Raw genomic sequence first — 15,129 nt, forward strand, 5'->3', positions numbered from 1 at the left:
AGCAGTCCTTGCAGGACTTCGACTTCGTCCTCATCATCTGTGATTAGGTATTGAAACAGCTGTTTACTCCCCAGATGTTTGTGTCCTCAAAGAAATTCCATTTTGATTTATGTGAATGTATTGTGCAGGTACTTTCTCTGCTTCGCCCTCATTGCTTGCTTTATCTGAGAACATAATCTGCCTTCTTTTAGCTTGGGGTAGGCCAACCCCACGACTCTCCACTGCTTCCACAAAGTAAGCTCCGATAACCTTTGGGTCACTGTTAGTGTGTGCGGCCCGCAGCCAAATGATGTTGCGTGAGAAACCGTCGATGCATCCATTAATACATATCCCATATGGCTTTAGTTTGTCATAAGAGTCTATGTGCCACACAAAGTTAGGCCCCTGAGCAAAATATTGCCTCCTTCTGAGACGTGTGGTCTGGCGAACCTGGGAACCTAATGGGTCCAGTAAAGAGATGAGGATCCTGACGTCTTCTTTCCTGATCGCAGTGCCGTGTTGTTTGCACTTTGTAAACATCCACCGATAACCGTGATCCTTCCCAGGCCCTTGCAGTTGGTTCACAATAAAATCTATCCCGGCGTCCAGGTCGTACTTACGTCTGTAAAGCGACTTGGCTCTCAATATCCGGTTTAAATGTCTCTCCGTAATGATGGTTCCTTGCATTGCCAGGCTTTTCAAAATGCGTTTGTAGCTCATTCCCAGCCTAAAATAAAACTCAATCAGACTGTCTCTGTCCATGGTGTATAGGTTTAGCTTCTTTTAGCTTGGGGTAGGCCTCAGTTTATGTTTTAAATTAAAACGCTTGAAGACAAAGTGAACTCTGGACAAGCGTGCGGCCTACCTGAAGCCCAGGTGGGCTTGTTGATAATCACATTTTCACACTCATCTCGGGGCACATCCGTGGTGTTCTGGTGCCAGCCTGAAAACGGGTCTCACAGACCCGAACACCATACAAGGGTTAAAACAAAATATTAACCGACAAATAAACCCCAAAATATAAGTAAACTAACAACAAACTTTAACTAATTTCAAAAAAAATAAATAAAGAACAAATAGCTCCAACAATAACAAAAATGTAATGAGTCATAAATCATGTAATACGTAAATCCTTAAGAGCTGACGACAAATCTGTAAAGAAATTCCATTTTGACTTTCATTCTATCGACAATTACTATTGATTGATTTTCATTACAAAAAAGATTTAATAGGTTCCTTTAAATAATAATAATAATAATAATAAAGAAGGAAAGAAGTCAAAAGTTATCTCGATGAATTATCAGATGAGTGCGTCATAAACTTTAACTCACCAAACTAGCAGCATAAATTATGAAACCAGATAAGGTTTTATCAAACTTAATTTAAATCTCTTCTTTCAGCCAATTGGAAACTGTCAATCACATGCTAGCTTTCTAAATTGCCACTCAGCCACCAAAACAAAAATGTTGTAAAAGGGCAGGGAGATGCAGAACTCAAGAGAAAAACTTTATCGCTCTGTTTCTTTTGAAGCTGATATAAAATTGTATCAAAAACTCACACAGATGCAAAAGATTTGGACGTTTTTGGAATTCTAGCAAGTGTGAAATGACTTGCTATTGTTGGGATTTCTGGTTTATATATTGGGGATTTTACCTTGCAATATAAGTCCTTTCATACAACACAATAAAACACAACAGAAATCAGAAGGTTTTTGTGATTTGGATTTTTATTTATTTATTCATTTTTTCTCTTCTTTTTTGGTCAGGTTAGTACGGTGGCCCTCAGAGGCCAAACGGACTGCAACTTTAGAAAACACCAGCGATAAGAAAAATGCTGTTTTGTTTTTCCTATTTCCGTTGTGTTTTGTGTGCTTTTGCAGCATTTTTCTTACTGCTGGTGTCCGTTTGGCCTCTCAGGGCCACCGTAGGGTTAGAGATTTTGATTAATTTCATTGAAGTATACTTTAGTTTTATTGTTTTACTTTGATGCTATAATAGATGTTTAGGAAATTCAGTTATATTTAAGATTATATAGCATCATGGCAAAACAACAGTCTCCTCAAGCTGCTTTATACTGTAAGGTGAAAACACTACAGAAAAAGCCAGAAAACCCCAACAATCCAAAGATCCCCTTTGAGCAAGCACTGGGCGACAGTGGGGAGGAAAAACTCCCTTTAGGAAGAAACCTCCAGCAGAACCAGGCTCAAGAAGGGGCGGCCATCTGCTGCGACCGGTTGGGGGTGATGGAAAGAGAATAGAGGGAGACAAGATGAAGTATACTTCTAATGGCCTATTCCAATTGGTGGTAATACATCATAAGAATTGAGGAAAGGTGGTGTTGATGGAGACTCTGGGGAAGGCCTTCGTCTGCCAGGGTGTTTTGGAGCCACTTGAATAAATTTAGTTTGCACTGGAGGTGGACGAGGTTTAATCTGTGGAAAGATCTGAGACGGAGTCGGAGTCTCCCCATAACATCTCCCCATCACGCCTCTATGGACCAACGGTGCGAGCTTTTGTCCTTTCTGTTTTTCTAATTTAAGCTGGAGTTGAACGTCTTTCACTCTAGATTTTAGATGACCTATCTCTTTTTCTTCATTGCCAGCTTTTCTGATCATCTGGTTCACTGGTCCAATGAGCTCCTGTTTTTGTTTGAATAAAGCGTATTCGGAAGACTTTACCATATCATTGTACTGCTTTTTAAATGATTCCAGCTCCCGTGTTTTATCTAGTAAAGCTGCATCTAGATCCTTGCATCTGGTACGTAGACAGTTCAGCTGTTTTTCAAGAAACTCCTTCGTTGTTCCAACAAAGGGGATGCCTTCCACACCGTCTACGTATTTCTTTTTCAAGTTGTGGAATATATCCCTAAATTCCACCTTTTCTTTTTCTCTCAAGTGACCTGCATGTGGAAATGCCTTTTCAAAGGACAAAACGCACTGGTACAATTCCTCTTGGAAGTGGCGCTTTTTCTTTTCCAGGCAATTCGTTTTTTGTGTGAATATTTCTGTTTGCTTTTTTGTGGCGCGCAGTTGCTCTTCCAGTGAGATCTTTTCAGCCAGTGCCTGATTGTGTGCCGTTTTTACTTTATACCTGTCCACTGCTGTCTTTCTGTGGTTTTCCTGCTCTGTGCTTAGGGCCTTTTTTAGGTCTTCATTTTTCTTTTTCAAAGAATCAACTTCATCTTCGACCATAGCCTTCATTTTCTTTTCAAAGGCCAGAGCCCTAATATTTCTCTGACATTTCTGTTTGATCTCCATATTCTGGGCCTTTTGGTTGTCTATTACTTTGCCCATTTGATCTTTCTCGTCTGTTAATTCTTTCACGGTTTTATCCATCAATTCATTTTCGTCCTGTAACTTTGTATTACGTGTCAGAAGACCCTCAATCCAACACTGCGAGGATTGATGTTGTTCCTCGCGTTCTTTAACCGCATTGACGGCCACACCTCTACTATTTTTTACTGTTCTCTCAAGCTTTTCTATTTTGGAATCATACATTTCCATGACCTCTTCTAACTTTCTGTCTGCAGCATTGGCTTTGTCTTCGAGTTTTTTTTAGTATTTTCCTCGTAAAATTGCTGCATCTTATTTTTTTCCTCTTTGTGGCGTTTCAATAATAATTCAACAACTTGGCTGTTGTGAAATTCCTGACGTACCACCTTTTCTTTTGCTGTTTCCAGCAGTCCTTGCAGGACTTCGACTTCGTCCTCATCATCTGTGATTAGGTATTGAAACAGCTGTTTACTCCCCAGATGTTTGTGTCCTCAAAGAAATTCCATTTTGATTTATGTGAATGTATTGTGCAGGTACTTTCTCTGCTTCGCCCTCATTGCTTGCTTTATCTGAGAACATAATCTGCCTTCTTTTAGCTTGGGGTAGGCCAACCCCACGACTCTCCACTGCTTCCACAAAGTAAGCTCCGATAACCTTTGGGTCACTGTTAGTGTGTGCGGCCCGCAGCCAAATGATGTTGCGTGAGAAACCGTCGATGCATCCATTAATACATATCCCATATGGCTTTAGTTTGTCATAAGAGTCTATGTGCCACACAAAGTTAGGCCCCTGAGCAAAATATTGCCTCCTTCTGAGACGTGTGGTCTGGCGAACCTGGGAACCTAATGGGTCCAGTAAAGAGATGAGGATCCTGACGTCTTCTTTCCTGATCGCAGTGCCGTGTTGTTTGCACTTTGTAAACATCCACCGATAACCGTGATCCTTCCCAGGCCCTTGCAGTTGGTTCACAATAAAATCTATCCCGGCGTCCAGGTCGTACTTACGTCTGTAAAGCGACTTGGCTCTCAATATCCGGTTTAAATGTCTCTCCGTAATGATGGTTCCTTGCATTGCCAGGCTTTTCAAAATGCGTTTGTAGCTCATTCCCAGCCTAAAATAAAACTCAATCAGACTGTCTCTGTCCATGGTGTATAGGTTTAGCTTCTTTTAGCTTGGGGTAGGCCTCAGTTTATGTTTTAAATTAAAACGCTTGAAGACAAAGTGAACTCTGGACAAGCGTGCGGCCTACCTGAAGCCCAGGTGGGCTTGTTGATAATCACATTTTCACACTCATCTCGGGGCACATCCGTGGTGTTCTGGTGCCAGCCTGAAAACGGGTCTCACAGACCCGAACACCATACAAGGGTTAAAACAAAATATTAACCGACAAATAAACCCCAAAATATAAGTAAACTAACAACAAACTTTAACTAATTTCAAAAAAAATAAATAAAGAACAAATAGCTCCAACAATAACAAAAATGTAATGAGTCATAAATCATGTAATACGTAAATCCTTAAGAGCTGACGACAAATCTGTAAAGAAATTCCATTTTGACTTTCATTCTATCGACAATTACTATTGATTGATTTTCATTACAAAAAAGATTTAATAGGTTCCTTTAAATAATAATAATAATAATAATAATAATAATAAAGAAGGAAAGAAGTCAAAAGTTATCTCGATGAATTATCAGATGAGTGCGTCATAAACTTTAACTCACCAAACTAGCAGCATAAATTATGAAACCAGATAAGGTTTTATCAAACTTAATTTAAATCTCTTCTTTCAGCCAATTGGAAACTGTCAATCACATGCTAGCTTTCTAAATTGCCACTCAGCCACCAAAACAAAAATGTTGTAAAAGGGCAGGGAGATGCAGAACTCAAGAGAAAAACTTTATCGCTCTGTTTCTTTTGAAGCTGATATAAAATTGTATCAAAAACTCACACAGATGCAAAAGATTTGGACGTTTTTGGAATTCTAGCAAGTGTGAAATGACTTGCTATTGTTGGGATTTCTGGTTTATATATTGGGGATTTTACCTTGCAATATAAGTCCTTTCATACAACACAATAAAACACAACAGAAATCAGAAGGTTTTTGTGATTTGGATTTTTATTTATTTATTCATTTTTTCTCTTCTTTTTTGGTCAGGTTAGTACGGTGGCCCTCAGAGGCCAAACGGACTGCAACTTTAGAAAACACCAGCGATAAGAAAAATGCTGTTTTGTTTTTCCTATTTCCGTTGTGTTTTGTGTGCTTTTGCAGCATTTTTCTTACTGCTGGTGTCCGTTTGGCCTCTCAGGGCCACCGTAGGGTTAGAGATTTTGATTAATTTCATTGAAGTATACTTTAGTTTTATTGTTTTACTTTGATGCTATAATAGATGTTTAGAAAATTCAGTTATATTTAAGATTATATAGCATCATGGCAAAACAACAGTCTCCTCAAGCTGCTTTATACTGTAAGGTGAAAACACTACAGAAAAAGCCAGAAAACCCCAACAATCCAAAGATCCCCTTTGAGCAAGCACTGGGCGACAGTGGGGAGGAAAAACTCCCTTTAGGAAGAAACCTCCAGCAGAACCAGGCTCAAGAAGGGGCGGCCATCTGCTGCGACCGGTTGGGGGTGATGGAAAGAGAATAGAGGGAGACAAGATGAAGTATACTTCTAATGGCCTATTCCAATTGGTGGTAATACATCATAAGAATTGAGGAAAGGTGGTGTTGATGGAGACTCTGGGGAAGGCCTTCGTCTGCCAGGGTGTTTTGGAGCCACTTGAATAAATTTAGTTTGCACTGGAGGTGGACGAGGTTTAATCTGTGGAAAGATCTGAGACGGAGTCGGAGTCTCCCCATAACATCTCCCCATCACGCCTCTATGGACCAACGGTGCGAGCTTTTGTCCTTTCTGTTTTTCTAATTTAAGCTGGAGTTGAACGTCTTTCACTCTAGATTTTAGATGACCTATCTCTTTTTCTTCATTGCCAGCTTTTCTGATCATCTGGTTCACTGGTCCAATGAGCTCCTGTTTTTGTTTGAATAAAGCGTATTCGGAAGACTTTACCATATCACTGTACTGCTTTTTAAATGATTCCAGCTCCCGTGTTTTATCTAGTAAAGCTGCATCTAGATCCTTGCATCTGGTACGTAGACAGTTCAGCTGTTTTTCAAGAAACTCCTTCGTTGTTCCAACAAAGGGGATGCCTTCCACACCGTCTACGTATTTCTTTTTCAAGTTGTGGAATATATCCCTAAATTCCACCTTTTCTTTTTCTCTGAAGTGACCTGCATGTGGAAATGCCTTTTCAAAGGACAAAACGCACTGGTACAATTCCTCTTGGAAGTGGCGCTTTTTCTTTTCCAGGCAATTCGTTTTTTGTGTGAATATTTCTGTTTGCTTTTTTGTGGCGCGCAGTTGCTCTTCCAGTGAGATCTTTTCAGCCAGTGCCTGATTGTGTGCCGTTTTTACTTTATACCTGTCCACTGCTGTCTTTCTGTGGTTTTCCTGCTCTGTGCTTAGGGCCTTTTTTAGGTCTTCATTTTTCTTTTTCAAAGAATCAACTTCATCTTCGACCATAGCCTTCATTTTCTTTTCAAAGGCCAGAGCCCTAATATTTCTCTGACATTTCTGTTTGATCTCCATATTCTGGGCCTTTTGGTTGTCTATTACTTTGCCCATTTGATCTTTCTCGTCTGTTAATTCTTTCACGGTTTTATCCATCAATTCATTTTCGTCCTGTAACTTTGTATTACGTGTCAGAAGACCCTCAATCCAACACTGCGAGGATTGATGTTGTTCCTCGCGTTCTTTAACCGCATTGACGGCCACACCTCTACTATTTTTTACTGTTCTCTCAAGCTTTTCTATTTTGGAATCATACATTTCCATGACCTCTTCTAACTTTCTGTCTGCAGCATTGGCTTTGTCTTCGAGTTTTTTTTAGTATTTTCCTCGTAAAATTGCTGCATCTTATTTTTTTCCTCTTTGTGGCGTTTCAATAATAATTCAACAACTTGGCTGTTGTGAAATTCCTGACGTACCACCTTTTCTTTTGCTGTTTCCAGCAGTCCTTGCAGGACTTCGACTTCGTCCTCATCATCTGTGATTAGGTATTGAAACAGCTGTTTACTCCCCAGATGTTTGTGTCCTCAAAGAAATTCCATTTTGATTTATGTGAATGTATTGTGCAGGTACTTTCTCTGCTTCGCCCTCATTGCTTGCTTTATCTGAGAACATAATCTGCCTTCTTTTAGCTTGGGGTAGGCCAACCCCACGACTCTCCACTGCTTCCACAAAGTAAGCTCCGATAACCTTTGGGTCACTGTTAGTGTGTGCGGCCCGCAGCCAAATGATGTTGCGTGAGAAACCGTCGATGCATCCATTAATACATATCCCATATGGCTTTAGTTTGTCATAAGAGTCTATGTGCCACACAAAGTTAGGCCCCTGAGCAAAATATTGCCTCCTTCTGAGACGTGTGGTCTGGCGAACCTGGGAACCTAATGGGTCCAGTAAAGAGATGAGGATCCTGACGTCTTCTTTCCTGATCGCAGTGCCGTGTTGTTTGCACTTTGTAAACATCCACCGATAACCGTGATCCTTCCCAGGCCCTTGCAGTTGGTTCACAATAAAATCTATCCCGGCGTCCAGGTCGTACTTACGTCTGTAAAGCGACTTGGCTCTCAATATCCGGTTTAAATGTCTCTCCGTAATGATGGTTCCTTGCATTGCCAGGCTTTTCAAAATGCGTTTGTAGCTCATTCCCAGCCTAAAATAAAACTCAATCAGACTGTCTCTGTCCATGGTGTATAGGTTTAGCTTCTTTTAGCTTGGGGTAGGCCTCAGTTTATGTTTTAAATTAAAACGCTTGAAGACAAAGTGAACTCTGGACAAGCGTGCGGCCTACCTGAAGCCCAGGTGGGCTTGTTGATAATCACATTTTCACACTCATCTCGGGGCACATCCGTGGTGTTCTGGTGCCAGCCTGTCCCCTCTGTTTTTGTGGGGGTCTTCCCCACATACGAAAATGGCCGCTTCTGCCTGGAGGGAGTTTTTTATTTTTGCTTTGCAGCTGCACAGGATCTGTATAGAAGTTTTAAACACTTCTATTTTAGGCAAATTTATAATATTTTAGACGACAGCACTGTTACGAGTTCAAAAATTGGGGATGGAGACAAGAGGAAAAACCACAATAACAACACTGGTCCGGCCGGGTTAAGTCAAACGATGATTTTAATGATCACACGCGTGGATCGAGGGCATTTTGACGCATAATGCAAAGCTGCAGGACCAAAACAAATTAATAGGCAAAACGGTGAAAGATTTAACAGATGAGAAAGCTCAAATGGGGAAGACCATCAACGAAAAAACGGCCCAGCAAATGGAGATGAAACAAAAATGTCAGAGAAATATTAGGGCTCTGGCCTTTGAAAAGAAAACGAAGGCACTGGCTGAAAAGATCTCACTGGAAGAGCAACTGCGCGCCACAAAAAAGCAAACAGAAATATTCACACAAAAAACGAATTGCCTGGAAAAGAAAAAGCGCCACTTCCAAGAGGAATTGTACCAGTGCGTTTTGTCCTTTGAAAAGGCATTTCCACATGCAGGTCACTTGAGAGAAAAAGAAAAGGTGGAATTTGGGGATATATTCCACAACTTGAAAAAGAAATACGTAGACGGTGTCATGGTCCTGAGTCTGAGGACTCAGTGTTTTGTGTTTCCTTATGCTTTTGTTCATTCCGAGTGTGTATTCTGTTGTTATTTTGCCATTTGTTAGGTTTCTGTTCTTTGCCTGCCTGCTCCCACTTCTCTGTGTTCCCTCTGTCTGTCCATGGTGTTTTTGTGTCTGCTCATGAGTCTGCCTGTCAAGTTCAGTGTCCTGTCTGGTTCTCTGTCTGTTAATTTCCTGTTTTATTCTGAAGGTTCATGTCTGATGTGAGTGTGTTCAGTTTACATTTCCCCTGTCCCGTCAGCTCTGATTTCTCCCAGCTGTGTTGCCCTCCTGTCTCTTATCCCCTGATTACTGGTGTGTGTATTTAAGCCCTGTGTGTTCTCCTGCCTGTTGCCGGTTCGTCTGTATTACTCCATGTAAGTCCGCGCTTTTCTGCATTCATCTGTGTCTCTCTGCGTCTCTGTATCCTCCGTCAGTCTGCGTCTCTCTGCCTTTCTCCCCGTGTCCTGTGGATTTCTAGTTGCTCTTTAGTTTAGGTTTCCGTTAGTTTGTCTCATTATTCGTTTTCTGTTCCTGCCACTGACACCTTGTAAATAAACTCCACTAATCTTTTCATACACTGCTTGCTCTTGGGTCCTTTTTCCAACTCCACACGGCTCGCCTCGGCAGCCGTGACAGACGGTGTGGAAGGCATCCCCTTTGTTGGAACGACCGAGTTTCTTGAAAAACAGCTGAACTGTCTACGTACCAGATGCAAGGATCTAGATGCAGCTTTACTAGATAAAACACGGGAGCTGGAATCATTTAAAAAGCAGTACAATGATATGGTAAAGTCTTCCGAATACGCTTTATTCAAACAAAAACAGGAGCTCATTGGACCAGTGAACCAGATGATCAGAAAGGCTGGCAATGAAGAAAAAGAGATGGGTCATCTAAAATCTAGAGTGAAAGACGTTCAACTCCAGCTTAAATTAGAAAAACAGAAAGGACAAAAGCTCGCACCGTTGGTCCATAGAGGCGTGATGGGGAGATGTTATGGGGAGACTCCGACTCCGTCTCAGATCTTTCCACAGATTAAACCTCGTCCACCTCCAGTGCAAACTAAATTTATTCAAGTGGCTCCAAAACACCCTGGCAGACGAAGGCCTTCCCCAGAGTCTCCATCAACACCACCTTTCCTCAATTCTTATGATGTATTACCACCAATTGGAATAGGCCATTAGAAGTATACTTCATCTTGTCTCCCTCTATTCTCTTTCCATCACCCCCAACCGGTCGCAGCAGATGGCCGCCCCTTCTTGAGCCTGGTTCTGCCGGAGGTTTCTTCCTAAAGGGAGTTTTTCCTCCCCACTGTCGCCCAGTGCTTGCTCAAAGGGGATCATTGGATTGTTGGGGTTTTCTGGCTTTTTCTGTAGTGTTTTCACCTTACAGTATAAAGCAGCTTGAGGAGACTGTTGTTTTGCCATGATGCAATATAGTATTAAATATTACTAAATTTTAAAAACATCTATTATAGCATCAAAGTAAAACAAAAAAACTAAAGTATACTTCAATGAAATTAATCAAAATGTCTAATCTGGCAAAAAAAAGAAAAGAAAAAAGGTTTCACCTTTAAATAAAAATCCAAATCACAAAAATTCAGATTTTTGTTGTGTGTGGGGGTTTTTGTGTGTGTTGTCAAGTATAAAAGTTTTGCACTCTGTCACGGTCTCGATGTCTGCCCGGCCGGCTCCGCAAGGTTACATATGTTTATTGTGTTGCTGCTTTCTTCCACTCGTCATTCTGCCTGGGCGGAGCTCAGGCCCACGCACCTGTCTGCAATTACGCTGCAACGTGTCCTGTCTGTATGGAGCCTGAGAGCTGCCAGAGTAATAATGTAGATACAGGCCTCTTTCTCCTTCTGCTGGTGTTCATGGTTTTATTCCATTGATGTTGCTATCATTTGTAAATATATTTATTTGGTGTTATTTTATCAATTTTCTACTACTGTCGTTCATGTATTTATTTTTTTTTTGTATTTAAATATGATTTTTTTAAAGTAATGCTGCGAGTTAAAGGTTTCATTGAATAAAAAAAAAGATTTAAAGATGACTGGTGGCGGAAGCAGAGCACAGACTGTGAGAATCTATCGCCATCGTGTGGTGCAGAGATATATTTCCATTGAATTTAGACAACGAAAGCTTGGCTCACAGAGCAGCTGCAACACGAACAAAAAACATTAAATAGCAACATATTATATTATATTATATTATAGTGCAAACAGTGCAGGCTTCAGCTCTGGGGAAGAAGCTGTTCCTCAGTTTGGGTGGATTCTGTCACTCATAGCGTTGTTAGCCCTCTTGTGCGCGCAGACTGCAACCCCCCTCCCCCGCCCCCCCACTGTGCGTTGCCCTGATATCTGCAGTGTGAGGTTGGATCGCTCATTTTCATCCTCACACTGATGCCACTTATTTCGGTCTTTGTTTGACATAAAAGGGCATATTTGTCACTTTATTGCAACTATATTTGCACTCTTGAGCTCCTTCATTCACTGACTGATTATAAAGTTATTACTTGCGTTATGTATTCATCCTTTTGAACATAATTAATGAAGCCACATGTAATCACTAAAATTTGTATTTTGGGTACAATAAGAGTTTCAGATGTAATGCTGTTTTGTTTTGTTTAAATTTCACCAACTTGCTGATGCCCACGGTTGTGAGTGCAGCTTCTTACAGTACATGGGTGGATGGTTGTAAATCACATCACAGATGCCAAAAACCTCTCAAACCAAGCCCTCTTGCCGGTGATGCTGTGCGCAACCTCGTGACAACCACATGACTGATACTAACTCCTGAGCTGACTGTATGCTAACATGCGCCACAAATAAGGGTCATATTTGGATTTAAAACAATCACCGAGAAGCTTCCACTGAATGCTACTTTCCCCTGCATGACACTGAAATCATTAACACATACTAACCCTCCATACCCTGTAGGAAACTAACTTGCTTGGAATAACATTTCAACAGGGAAAGAGTTGAGAGCAAATGTCCTTCTCTTGAACCTTCTGTCAGTCAGACAAGTGTAGCTTGGGCTTTTCTTTGCACAGGACAGGATTAACAATGGCGACATAAACGAGCTAAGGAAGCATAGAAACTGCAGAAAGGGCGTATGGCTCCTGTGTCAGTGAATCCAAACTACCTCTATGTTTGAACAAATCCAGTTACACAGCTCAAGAAAATATTACTCTAACGGAAGAAAAAGGCAGTATGTGTCTCAGTAGTACTAAAAAGCTATTATATCAAAACGTAAAGGGAAAACAGTTTGATGAGCTGTATAGTGAACTGAAACTGAAAAAAAACGAAGCCTATCATTAGGAATACTGACTTTTTACAACTTCAGTTCTTTTTTCACTCAGTAGGTGGCAGCAAACTACAAACAATGGTTGCATTTTACACTCATCCGTTTTCATTAGAGGCAGAACCCAGAAGCACATCCAGGTTTAGGTCTACTGCTTGGTGCTACACAGAAACAGGCTGAACAGACTGGAACTCACATGAATTTGGACGAATCGAAGTAAGAACGTCACTTCTGCTCAATTGAATTGATTATCATGACCCTCACTAATAGCCACCTTAATAAGTTAAGAGCAATGTGCCAAAGTAGTATAAATATTTTAACTTTTGGCAAATCCAGCAGGTTGATTAAGTGATTTCACATCATGTGTTCAAACGGCTTGTCAGTTTTTAATATATCCCATGTGCGCATACTTAAGCTTTAAAAAAATACAGTCCAATGACCTGATAGATGTTTGCTGAACATTGTGGTTTACATCAGCACTTAAATTAAATCATAAAGAACCTGTTTTGTGTGGGCTGTTCGATACCATGAAGCAAGACCTCTGAACATCTCACTTTTTACACACAAACACACGCACGCAAGCAAACAGTGTTTTATGTTCTGTCGTCTAAAATATTATAAATTTGCCCAAAATAGAAGTGTTTAAAACTTCTATACAGATCCTGTGCAGCTGCAAAGCAAAAATAAAAAACTCCCTCCAGGCAGAAGCGGCCATTTTCGTATGTGGGGAAAACCCCCACAAAAACAGAGGGGACAGGCTGGCACCAGAACACCACGGATGTGCCCCGAGATGAGTGTGAAAATGTGATTATCAACAAGCCCACCTGGGCTTCAGGTAGGCCGCACGCTTGTCCAGAGTTCACTTTGTCTTCAAGCGTTTTAATTTAAAACATAAACTGAGGCCTACCCCAAGCTAAAAGAAGCTAAACCTATACACCATGGACAGAGACAGTCTGATTGAGTTTTATTTTAGGCTGGGAATGAGCTACAAACGCATTTTGAAAAGCCTGGCAATGCAAGGAACCATCATTACGGAGAGACATTTAAACCGGATATTGAGAGCCAAGTCGCTTTACAGACGTAAGTACGACCTGGACGCCGGGATAGATTTTATTGTGAACCAACTGCAAGGGCCTGGGAAGGATCACGGTTATCGGTGGATGTTTACAAAGTGCAAACAACACGGCACTGCGATCAGGAAAGAAGACGTCAGGATCCTCATCTCTTTACTGGACCCATTAGGTTCCCAGGTTCGCCAGACCACACGTCTCAGAAGGAGGCAATATTTTGCTCAGGGGCCTAACTTTGTGTGGCACATAGACTCTTATGACAAACTAAAGCCATATGGGATATGTATTAATGGATGCATCGACGGTTTCTCACGCAACATCATTTGGCTGCGGGCCGCACACACTAACAGTGACCCAAAGGTTATCGGAGCTTACTTTGTGGAAGCAGTGGAGAGTCGTGGGGGTTTCCCCAGGCTCGTACGAACTGACATGGGCACTGAGAACGTGTTGGTCAGAGACCTCCAGCGTTATTTACAGAGAAATGACGGGGATGATAGAGCAGGAGACAGAAGCTATGTCACAGGAGCAAGTACGGCAAACCAGAGAATTGAGAGCTGGTGGGCAGTGATGAGAAAAGAAGGAGTCGAGTCATGGATCAAGCTTCTAGGAGAACTGAAGGACGAAGGATTCTTCTTTGGGGATTTCATTGACAAAGCTCTGTCACAGTTCTGCTTCATGTCAATCATTCAGGTAAATGACCCATATTATGATAACCAGTGGTGGTAATTAATTACATTAAATTACGCTGTTTTAGCAGTAAGGGTAACAAAATAATCGTTTACATACCGTAGTTAAAACGACATTACCTTTACCGAACGGTAAATGCAATGTATTCCTAACGTTGTTGAAGTAGGTCAACTGCACTCTGTATGTGCGTAATGGAGGCTGAAGCATCGACCCAGCCAAAGTTTTTAAATCAGGGAACACTTTGCCAATTGAACTGATCAGAAGTCAGCACGACTTAAATGTTGTTTTTTTCTGATCGGAGGACATTATCCTTGTCTGCGCTCATTCTGCATCAGCAGTTATGCTGCAGCTACCGATCTGTCACTGCCAGTCTGTCAAAAGCAGTCAGAGGCTTCACGCATCAGTAACTCTTCAGCGCTCTATCATTGGTACATTCAGGACTCAGATGATATTGGATCCCCTCATGGGATTGAAAAATATTGATTTTGTCACCTGTATTATGCGCATAAAGTTGAAAAGCTTTGCGCATCCGGACCAAGATTAGTATTAGTATTAGTATAAAGCCCAGATCCCACAACTCAGTGGTTTGCCTGGTGTGGTTCTTTCTTTTCTTTTTTTGCAATCACTCCCTCTTCCTTTGGTTTTCATTAAACTGCATCCAAACATTGCTGCTTTTCAATTCATTTAAGGATGCACCACACTTATTGTCGACCATTTTAAAAATGCCTTGTATTACAGCTCTGACCTAATTCTTGTTTCTTCATCAGGAGGTATTGAATGACATCCGGAGTGTTTGGAATGCTCACCGTATAAGGCCCTCAAAGAATAACAACGTGCCCTGTGGGATACCTGATGTCATGTACATGGCCCCTCACCTTTGGGGTGCAGAAGACTGTCTCGTTCCACTGACAGAAGATTTGACCTTGTGTAAAAATAGCTGCACTTTTGTTAGTTCAGTCCCATGTGATGTGCAAGTGTTTGATTTGTGCACAATAATAATGGAGGAATCAAGCTTGGAATTCCCATCTACCATGTCCCAGGCCCTTGATTTATATTTTCATCTCAGGGATACAGTTCGTTCACAGTTATTTGAGGCTACTTAA

General features: G+C 41.3%; 1 protein-coding gene across 1 annotated transcript; it reads left to right on the forward strand.

The window, feature by feature from the left end:
- The first annotated feature begins 13,282 nt into the window (after window positions 1-13,282).
- On the forward strand, window positions 13,283-15,129 carry LOC146671370 (uncharacterized). Its single transcript, XM_085405005.1, has 2 exons — window positions 13,283-14,029; window positions 14,794-15,129. The coding sequence occupies exons 1-2, from the start codon at window positions 13,283-13,285 to the stop codon at window positions 15,127-15,129; spliced, it is 1,083 nt and encodes a 360-aa protein (XP_085261131.1).

Source organism: Rhamphochromis longiceps, linkage group LG4, assembly GCF_057381845.1.
Source record: "Rhamphochromis longiceps isolate RC_006_pf linkage group LG4, R_longiceps_female_GT1.1, whole genome shotgun sequence".
NCBI lineage: Eukaryota > Metazoa > Chordata > Actinopteri > Cichliformes > Cichlidae > Rhamphochromis > Rhamphochromis longiceps.

Coding starts and splice junctions, on each gene's coding strand:
- LOC146671370 (XM_085405005.1), top strand. CDS start 13,283: ATGCAAGGAACCATCATTACGGAGAGACATTTAAACCGGATATTGAGA. Junction 14,030..14,793: donor GCTTCATGTCAATCATTCAG/GTAAATGACCCA, acceptor TTTCTTCATCAG/GAGGTATTGAATGACATCCG.